The 11,174-nt window shown below is 39.0% G+C and overlaps 1 protein-coding gene across 1 annotated transcript; it reads left to right on the plus strand.

Moving 5' to 3' along the window:
- Positions 1–357: 357 nt before the first annotated feature.
- On the plus strand, positions 358–10,871 carry osbpl11 (oxysterol binding protein-like 11). The gene is made up of 13 exons (XM_056755600.1): positions 358–629; positions 1,339–1,407; positions 1,486–1,661; positions 1,875–1,954; positions 2,192–2,377; positions 2,506–2,704; positions 5,444–5,586; positions 6,351–6,491; positions 6,638–7,091; positions 7,163–7,349; positions 7,828–8,010; positions 8,798–8,951; positions 9,225–10,871. The coding sequence occupies exons 1-13, from the start codon at positions 550–552 to the stop codon at positions 9,321–9,323; spliced, it is 2,151 nt and encodes a 716-aa protein (XP_056611578.1). The 5' UTR covers positions 358–549; the 3' UTR covers positions 9,324–10,871.
- The last annotated feature ends 303 nt before the right edge of the window (positions 10,872–11,174 follow it).

The raw sequence follows: 11,174 nt of genomic DNA on the forward strand, positions 1-11,174 counted from the left end.
GTTTTTGTAAGAAAAAAAAGGCTGTAATTCTACTATCAATACTCCAATTTCATGTGCTTAAACCTTTTTTGGGCAAGATTTGCCTTTAAACGTCAAAAGGGTGGTGGTATCACATCTGACCAATCAGGGAAAGCTTAGCTACCGCGGCTCTTCGTCTGGCCACCACCTAGGACTTTTATTTTGAAAAGAGCCTAATACGTTTTTCGAAATATATCATTTCAATGATAATATTTTATTGAATTTTTTCATACTTAATAATATTGTTTTAGGGCAAAATAACTTCAAACGAAATATTTATGAAATAAATGTACCTGATTTTATTTCATTTTGAGAACATCCTTGTCACATGATGCGGGCCAAGATGACTTCACGTTCTGTCATGGCTGCGCGAGACGTAAACATGCCAACGGTTCTGTAATTTTCAGCATAAGACTTCTGCGATGATTAAAAGAACGACAATAACTCATATTTTAGACTTGTGTCTCACTTTATGAAACGGCTGGTCGGTGTTTTGTGCGGCAGGTAAAGTGTTAGCTGAAGGATCTGATCATGCAGACCGAAGCCGTAGTGGAGCATCATAGCGGCTCACAGAGTTCCTGCAGGACGGGCTCCAAATCCTGGCAGTACAGGTACTGTACACATACTGTACACTATTATAATATTACCATAACGTCTGTCAAGTGTTCAGCTCTGTGATATATGTCTTGCTGTATTTAAATCCCTCATACTTTCTTTGATTTCTACTTCACACACTTAATTCAGCACCGATGTTGGATTAATTCCCACGAAAACCTGTGATTTCTGCCATGAATGTCATTCCACACATCTTAATGTCGTTCAAATAGGTGATATTTTCTTTTAGTCGTAAAATACAGGATAGGCTTGGGAGATTTTCCTTAAAACGAAAGTAAATGGTGGCCAGAGATAGAAGGAAGGAAACCATTCAGTGTTGGAATGACATGAAGGTGTGTGAATGATGACACTATTTCTTTTGAGACATAAAGAAGCTTGATCTGTCTTTATCAAACATTGCCATTCAAACACTGATGTTTACCACCAGGAAATGCAAATCGATATTTAAAGTTGTATATCTCTACCCAGAATGATTATAGCTACATGTATTTCTAACTCTACTAATGTGACAGTGTCTTATTGACATTTATACACGCTGTATGTTTAGTTCTTTAGTGATAGAGATGGGCCATGATCTAGCTCAGCATTATAGATAATCATAGTAATCTGTGAATAGAATTTACGATTTAGTGATCAGACTTTTGGTCATGGTATGAAAAATAAATAAATGTAATTCGTCTTTACACTTTGTTTTATTCACTAAAGTGATCTGATGGAAAAAGTGGACGGATATTTGATGAAGTACACCAATCTTGTGACTGGATGGCAGTATCGGTGAGTAAACCTTTAAGGTTTAAACGGTATATGCACTTCTCTCCTTTATTTTGAACTAAAATCATTTTCCCGTTATAGATATTTTGTCCTCAACAATGAGGCAGGGCTGTTGGAATACTTTGTGAACGAGCAGTCCAGGAATCAGAAGCCGCGGGGCTCACTTCCGCTAGCCGGTGCTGTGATTTCCCCCAGCGACGAAGATTCGCACACCTTTACCGTTAATGCCATCAGCGGAGAGCAGTACAAACTCAGAGGTTGTTACATGATCTCACTGATTTAAAATCTTTTTTGTTTTCGTGGGTGGATTGTATTCACAAAATCTTACACTTTTTTTTAGACCGCTCTGTGTAAAAACTAACTTCATACTCCTATTCGCAGCTTATGAGATCTGAAATAAATGAACGCTATAAATTATTTATTAAACGGCTCTTATGCTGAAAAGCTATTTCTAATGTTTTGTTCTTCAGCTTCGGATGCAAAGGAGAGACAGCATTGGGTCAGCCGGCTGCAGATCTGTGCCCAGCACCATACAGAGGCGATGGGAAAGGTGAGGCTTACAGCCAGTTTCATGCCGTGCTGTTGGTATCACAGTACTCCTCAATGACTTTCAAAGTAACAGAAAATCGGTTTTGTTGGTCAGAATAATATTTTCATGCAAAATGCTTATAGGAATAGTTCAGCTTTTATGAACTTACTGTCACGTTGTTCCAAACCTGTAAGATTTTCTTTCATGAAATGATTTTTCTTCATTACCGCTATGCAATCATTACCCATAATCCCACAGACAAACCCACCTCTGCAGACTCGTAGTCAATCCCTGTTGTCTCAGGGCAGCGGGAGTTCTCCGGGATCTCAGCACAGGATCAACCAGAACGCAAACTCTCTGTTGGGTGTGTCCCAGCTGCAACACTCGTCTCTGTACTCCAGCAGAAAGTCCCTTCTGCCTGATCACCTACTGGAGGCCAGAGAGGTAAGAATGACACTTTGTCTGTTATCTCGTAACTTTATCCACTTTATACATTTATTAGTGCTTGTATGTGTATAAGCAAGCTGTAACAAGATCAAATCCTCGAATCAAAACTGCTTTTCTGTTTTAAGATGATGAGTAAGGCCCAGGTCCAGCACAGAGATCTGATTCAGAGCATTGAGGGCCTGCCATCCTCTCAAGGTCCTTCTCCCTTGGACCAAGACCTGTTGCTGCTGAAAGCCACATCTTTGGCCACCATGAACTGCCTCAGCGACTGCCTGCATATGCTGCAGCTTCAGCAGATGGCTCGCCAGAAAATTGTTCTTGGTGGTGAGGATTTTTAAACTTTGTTTAAAGGTGCCGTTCTTTGGGTGTTTTCGAAGCATTGGTTATGTTTTTTTGGTGTTTAACAATGTTCATGTTTCTAATTTCAAAAAACGCTTTATATTTCACATGTTTCAATTATATTGTTCACCGCTGCCCCTCTTCTCACAAAACAATCTTATTTTTTTCTGTGCAATATAAAGTCCCTCTTTCCGAAATGCTCTGATTGGTAAAATTTTTTATTACCAAAACCGATATATAGTGAAACACCTAATCCCAGCATTAGAAATAAGCTACTCTAGTTTGATACTCGATAAAACTTTTCACTTTTTATACATTTCAAATTGCATAGTTTTGTGAACATTTCACAGTGTATTAAGGTTTTGCAAAAGCTGTTTTTGAAGGATGGGGCGGTGCCAGTTATGTAGTGCAAAGTCAGCACGGCTGGAGCCCGTGTTTAAACACAGTCGAGTGGTGTTATTTCCTCATGCAAAGAGAGTATTTATATAGAGTCGAAAATATATATTAATTAAAAGAGACTGAATGCAGAATGGTCATGAAAACGTACGACTGAAAGGTTTGATTTTATTGTAGGTGGAGAAAACAGAATGAAAAATATTTGATGTAAGATAATGTGAAGTAAGCAGGAAATTCACAATGCACGACGTCTGTGAGTTTCCCCAGTTAAAGTCTAAGACCTGTACATTTTCAGTATAGTAAGTTGTCTTGTGCACCTGCACTCCTAAGATGTTAGATGAAAGCATTCCTCTGCCAGTAAAGAGAGACAGGGTTTATAGAGTTATTTATAAGCACTGTTTCCATCACAGGCGATATTGACTGGTGCTGCTTCTGTGTTTTTTTGCTTTAATGAGAGTCTCTTATATTCCTCTCTGCTATACTTCTCTTGGAAAGGTTTCATTTAAAAGTTGGCAGCATTTGTTACTTCGCTGGCTAATTGTTAAAGAGACATTTTATCTTCTTTTCAAGCATTACTTGTAACCTTTTGAAGGTTAGTAGAAAGTTATTCAACCCAATATTTTAGGACTGTTGTTCATTCTTACCCATTTTTTTTGGTCTTCTTATGAGAAGAAGCAAGGCAGAAAGCGAACTGCATTGCCCTCAGGGAACATCACGACCTTTGTGTTGCTTAATGCAGTGCTCTAGCAGTTACAGAGTGACAGGTACCTTTGCCCTGAAAAGCCCTGTGTACATTGTGACATGTTCACTAATCAATTTACTTTAAAATGTGCTGCTTAAACTGTTAAGATTACAGTAGTAGTAGTAGTAAAACGTTTGGCACCCTTTCCCACATTTTAATCTTCTAGTTCGATTTTCAGGTGTGGAGAAATGGTATCTGCGTTACTTCCTCCCTTTTACCCCACCTTAACTGGGTAAGCCAAGTTTGTTGAAGTGTAATGTGGGTGGTGATCGACTGATAAGACTTTTTTGATAACCGACATTCAGAGCAATCCAGAGGAAAGGGTGCTGATGGCTGAAATAATTCACCTTAACTATAGAATACATAAAACAAACACAAATCGGCTTTGTGCATTTTGCGGTCCATTTTATCCAGAGTACATTATCCAAAGTACAGACTGAAGAATCAGTTCCTTCGTGCATTCTTTTGGAATCAAACCAAAGGCATTGCTAGGATCAAGCTGTTATAGTTGAGTTACTGGAGTACTGTATTTTTGCATTGATTTTATACAGAATACTTATACGCCTGTCTGTTTATTACCTTCACGGTGTACAGCTTGTATAACACTCTGTTCATATATGGGCAGTCGAAACGCAATCCAAAAAAATGAATAATGTAGAGAGCAAGACGTCTCTGCTTCTCCAAATCTCCTATCGGACAGTTATTGAATACCTTAAATCACATATTCACTGCGACTCACTGAACCTTATGTGTAATCCAGGTCATTGCGATAAGATCTGAATACACAACACGATAGGCCGTTCTGTTCACATCTTGTGGCCGATGTGCACCTAAATAGCCGTTTGCCTTGAAAGCTTTTTCCATTTCATAATATTGGAAAAAGTCAAATGTGTTTGAGGTGGCACATCCAGTAATCTCAGGTCGTGTTTGTACCTGTAGAATTTATGACCTGAGGCCCCGCTCGGGAGTGGAATATTGCTATATAATTCATGAGCAACTGTATCCGCAGCTGATAGACCTCTGCAGGTAACCGGACCTTTGCTGGCGTCAGCCAAGCGCGGTGGTTGACAGACTTCCCAAATCGTGTTGCCATACCACTTTCAATTCATAGAGGTAAACATCTGCTGTCAGATGTTTTTGGTCTCTGTGAAACTATAGGACAAACATAGCTTTCGCCAAACTTTAAAGTTGTTCAGCTTGATTCAATCAAGATTGAGAGCACACATATCTTATTCGCAAATGAAACTATTCCAGCAAAACAAAACCTATCCGACAATTTTCTGGGAAATTCAAGTCCAGTAGGTAAACCAAAGGCAACCTGTGACCCTCTTTGAACTTTCGAATTACTGGAACACAACTAAAACCGCTAGACTAGTCTCTGGCCAATAAGCAAACATATTGGCAATGGGCAGGGCTCCATGCAGATGGTGAGACCCTGGGTTAAGGTTTCAGTTCTCTGTGTCAGTTGTCAGAGAGCCGGACACCCAGAAATCCTGTGGCGTTAGAGGCTGCTGTTGGCTTGTGGGTGTCGTTGTGGTGGGCCAGCGATATGAACACCTCCGATTCGGGTTTTGTATGTTTCGTAGGCCCCGCCATCGAGTGGCTGGAGCCGAAGATTCCCGACATCCTAAAAAATGGAGGTACCCTACCCAGCATCACCACAGAGGATGGAAAAACAGAAGGAACGCTTCTGGACCATTTAGAAATGGATTCTTGTGATATCACTGGGGTAAGATTTTCGATCTGATTCATTTTATTAAGTTTATAGCGTAGAATATTTTTCAGCTTTTGTCTCAATCCAGACTGTGCTTGCAATGTATGTTGTTTTATAATTTTACTCAGATTCTCCATGAATTCTAGAATAAGCAATGGCAAGTTTCGATTGGTCTGGTTAAATATATAGTGACCCTAAGAAGTGTCGGAACATGAAAACCGTAGTTAAATATGCATGAATGTCATTGAATAGACCCTGTGGCACCTGCAAACAAACCTTTCAATTCCTTTTGGTCTCAACTGGCATTACTTTTATAAGCCATTTTGTTTGATTTTTGTTGCTTCCAAGGTTCACACAGGTGAATAACTTTTAGGTTAAAAATCAAGTTGAAATGTAAAATCATAAAAAATATGAGAATGAACCCTCCGTTTGTTGGACAGACAGATTGTTCTGTTTCAAACTCATTGGCATTGGTCGAAGCAGTGTGTTGGGATGCTTAAACGAGTATTTATATAGGTCCACTTTACAAATGGCTTACTTGTAGTTCCCCTAACTTTGTCATCCAGAAAGTTCCCAAAATATTTTACACAGCATTGTACTTTAATATCCACCATATTTTATTTTAAGCATTTCATTTTCCAAGTAAAATATTGGCTGGATTGTAATTGCAAAAAACGTTACAGAAACGTCTCCCTCTCCAATCTGTTTTTGTACTTGTTTTTAATCGTTTGTTTTCTGTACATGTAGGATGTAATGATGAAGTTTGTTATGTGTTTCAGGAGCAGGAGGAGATTGATTTCTCACAGGAAGTGGATGACTCCTCATCGTCTGAAGAGGAAGATCTGGGTGCTGTTGAAGAGGAGCGCAGTGTCATTCTGCACCTCCTCTCTCAGCTTAAACTAGGAATGGACCTCACCAGGGTATATCAGTTTCATCTTATTGATAGCGTTTCAGTTACATTATATTAGTGTCTTTCTAAAATCTCATATAAGATGTATGTTTGTACATATTCAAATATAGTTATGGGATAAACACCAGGTTCTCATTGTAAATTAATATTTTATAGGTGGTACTCCCTACCTTCATCCTAGAAAAGCGTTCCCTTCTTGAGATGTATGCAGACTTCATGTCCCATCCGGATCTTTTCGTGGCCATCACCGATGGTCCCACCCCGATGGACCGCATGGTCTGTTTTGTGGAATATTATCTCACTTCCTTCCACGAGGGTCGCAAAGGTGCCATAGCCAAGAAGCCCTACAACCCCATCATCGGAGAAACTTTCCACTGTTCTTGGAGAGTACCCAAAGCGACAACATCTCCGACAGGGGTCCCGCAAGAGGGGACGTCGTGCACTTCAGAATGCTACAATGTCCACTTTGTGGCTGAGCAGGTTTCTCACCATCCACCCGTGTCGGGATTCTATGCAGAATGCCAGGAAAGGCAGATGTGCGTCAACACGCACGTGTGGACCAAGAGCAAGTTCATGGGCATGTCCATTGGTGTCTCCATGATCGGAGAAGGTAAGTTCATTACATTTTTCTGGGTCTTTACCTACACTGTTTCGTTCGAGCTAAACGTTCTGTGCTTTCAGGTAACCTGCACCTGTTAGAGCACGGGGAAGAGTACACCTTCAGTCTGCCCTCTGCCTATGCCCGCTCCATCCTCACAGTGCCCTGGGTGGAACTGGGAGGAAAAGTCAACGTCAACTGCGCCAAGACGGGCTACTCTGCTGTCATCACCTTCCAGACCAAGCCCTTTTATGGGGGTAAGCTGCACAGGTAAGGATCGTATGGATCACGTTCTCTCTGTTTGACAGTATTGAGTTTTCAATGTTAATGTGTACATTTGCATTTTTGAAGAATTATGTTCTTGAATTATATATGTATAATTTTGTAAATGCCAAATAAACGCCAATTTAACACTAGGTGTCATAATAAAAATGGTGTCAATATGTAACTGTATTTATCATTATATTTAAATGATAATGATGTATATTCAGTATTTTAATTATTTAAAATAAAAATATTCTAACCATTTTCATTTCTTGGCAATTGTTGTTGTGCCTTTAAGAGTCCTGTTTTGCCACTTCAGATGGGAAATGAGTTGTCCCTTGCTGCAAAACTTGAGACAGCAGAATTTATTCCTCATGTTATATACGTTACTCGTGTTATATATGTTATGTCTCATGTCAGAACACCTTAACAACAAGTCTTCGATCATTGAGAATGTGTAATGTAACAGAGATGTGTTCCTCAGGGTGAACGCGGAGGTCAAACACAACCCCACCAACACAGTGGTGTGTCGTGTGCAGGGGGAGTGGAACGGCACGCTGGAGTTTGCCTACACAAATGGTGAGACACGTGTCATAGACGTTACCAAACTCCCTGTCACCAGAAAAAGAGTACGGCCCAATGAGCTTCAAGGACCCTATGAGTCCAGGTAACACCATCCAATCAGAAATATATCTTAAATGCTGACTATAAATACTGCAGTCTTATACTCCATAGCTTTTCATTTTCATGTTGCACAAAGTAATGTTTTGTTACTTATTGAACTGTTTTGTCTTAACGAAAGGATGAGAATTTATAATGTATTAATAAACATGCACGTCTTTAATATTTTTATAATGTGGTAACTAATTGTGACCCTGGACAACAAAACCAGTATTATCGAAATTTAGATTTTTACATAATCTGAAGGTTGAATAAATACGATTTCTATTGATGTGTGAGTTGTAAGAATAGGATCCTATCTGGCGGAGATACAACCGTTTAAACTCAGAAATCTGAGAGTGCAAAAAATCTAAATATTGAGAAAATTGCCTTTGAAGTTATCAATCAGGGTCACTGTGGCAGGCCATCCACTCACAAAAATAATGTTTTTATATATTTAAGGTAGGAAATTTACAAAATATCTTCATGGAACATGATCTTTACTTAATATCCTTATGATTTTTGGCTGAAAAGAAAAATCAATCATTTTGACTCATACAATGTATTTTTGTCTTTTACTAAAAATGTTTCCGTCCTACTTAAGACTGGTTTTGTGATCCAGGGCCACATTTATGCAAGCATTTGAGCTATATACATTATTGTTTAAAATACAACATATGGGCAAACCTATTCCTTTAAGCTTCATAAATATTTAGCCGTCTGCTTGTCATGTTTTAGTGTTTACTAAAAACATGTTGACAGTAACGGTGTCTTTAACTCGTGACTCTCTCCAGGCGACTATGGCAACATGTGACAGAGTCACTAAAAGAGAGAGACATGGATAAAGCCACAGAACACAAACGCTTCCTGGAGGAAAGACAAAGAAAAGAGGAAAGACATCGTGCAGAGACACAGACACCATGGAGGACCAAATGTTTCGAAAGCAAAGTAAGAACAAAACTGCTTTCATCTGTATTTATACTGGGGGTTTATAGTTAATGTTTGGTTTTTGAGAAGATCGAAGTCTTGAAATAAACCCTTTTACATTCTTGATGAACATTCCTGGTCATTCCATGGTTTTTTCAAAGTAAATGAATTTATAAAATTTTTGGCTAACATTGCCACTGTCTCTTAGTTTTTTGTAATTAATAGAATTAATTAATAAAAATCTGTGAATTTTATTTCAATATTTAATGTTTTTCTCCCTCTCTCTCTTTCCAGGGTGACGGCTGGGTGTATTACCAATCGCTGTGGAAAACAGCAGCCCATAGCTCTTCCTCAGTCCCCCCACAGCCCAACCCATTGCCTCTGACCTCCTAAAGTTAAGCCCGGGCACTTCACAGCCTTCTGCTGGACCAAACCTTTGGTCCATCTTCCCTCTCTCACGGAAAAAAACATAAGCTCTCCTTTGTATGATCCCTAAAGTGTAATTTCACTTCGAGTGTTCGTGACACGCTATGTGGACTACGGGTTTGCACCCTGATGTCCATATTTTGCATCCCTCGACAGTAAATTTTGTAGACCCTACACAGTGAATGATTTATCCAATTCGCACACAGATATATTTCGTTGATGTTGCCTTAACGAGTTTCGTACGAGGGCCGAGTAAAGTGTGACGGTTCTTTACGTGAGATTGTGTTTGAGGTTTGTTCACGAACAATTTAATCGAACCATACCGTGGTATACTGTATTTGACCACAGTACGGTCCAGGTTTTCGGTTTCTTTTAAAATCTTACGTGAATTGATTTATACAATATCGAATGAAACGCAGGTGGGCGGAGCTCTTTCAGAAAGGTGGAGTTTGAAAGGACGGGCTGACAATGTTGTTGGACAAGTCGTTGGCTTTTGTATTATGCTGTTCTATTCTTTGTTTACTCTGGTGAAAGACGCTTGCAGGCGCTGTATACTTCTCTGTTGATATCTGGGCTAACGTCAATATGATTCACGTCTCAGGTAGAGGCCTGCTTGCTCTGTTTCTGTTTCATTAACCGTGAACAATTGTATCGTCGGCTTCAGTTACTGACAAAATGTTTTTATGCTTTTCAAACAAAGGAAAAAGACCAGCCTTATGATCTGTATATGCATAGCAATGTCTTTATGTGTATACTGTACATGTAAACTGATCTGAAAGTATTAGTAGAAATTGGATTTGTCAAACATTAAACCAAACTACGACAAAACAGCAGTTTGATTCTACCTCGACTGAAAAGTTAATTTTTCAAGAGACAGTTCACCCCCAAAAATAAATTGTCACTCACCTGTACCGAACCCTGAATTGTTGTCTTTCTTCTGTGAAAAAACAAACATCTGTTTTCTATACACTCAAAGAGGTTGGTGACATTCTGAATGTCTCTTTGATTTGTTTCAATATAGAAAACAATACAGGAAATGACTTAAGGGTGAATAAATGATGACAAAATTTTTGGATGAACTGTCCGTTTAAAGGTAAGCAGATCTTTTGAAAGAACATTCGTAAGCGTTCAGGTTTTAGTTAGCTGGTCCAGTCCATTTGATAAAGATGATAGTAACTCACATTTTTTGTTTGTTTTATTTGCCCCCATCATGTACCCACATTCATTTTTTGTATTCAGTCCCATTGGTCGTGCTGAGAAACTTGTGGTGCCTTATTTGTGTTTGTCTTCCTCAAGTTCTGTCAGCTTTCTCTGTAAATCAGAGTAAGAGTGAAGCCACAGCACTTGTGCACATCCTCTTTTCTTTCACTGTCAGCAAAATTCAGAAGTCCCATCTGCTGTGCTGAGTTGTTTCACTGAGCCATCAGCTGCACTGATGTTTTAAATACACTCCCTGTAGCCTCAGATTGAGAAATATGATTGAAAATAATAAAATTGTTAATATATTGGATTTCAGCTTTTAGTGTACTTTTGTAAGTTATTCCGTTGTCTGGTACTTTTTTGTGCACGTGTCAAAATATATTTGATAAAAGAAACAAACCGTTTGTTAACGGGAATGTTGTAGTTGATCAACGACAGGTTTTACAAGATTCCCCAGTATCACATCCTGTTCATCTTCCAAAATATTAAAAGGTATAGTAAACCAAAAATGAAGATTATGTTATAATTTACTCACCTTCAAGTCGTTCCAAACCTGTATACGTTTCTTTGCTCTGTTGATAAAAAAATAAGATATTTTGAAGAATGTGGGAAACCAAA

Source organism: Triplophysa dalaica, chromosome 8 (genome assembly GCF_015846415.1).
Source record: "Triplophysa dalaica isolate WHDGS20190420 chromosome 8, ASM1584641v1, whole genome shotgun sequence".
NCBI lineage: Eukaryota > Metazoa > Chordata > Actinopteri > Cypriniformes > Nemacheilidae > Triplophysa > Triplophysa dalaica.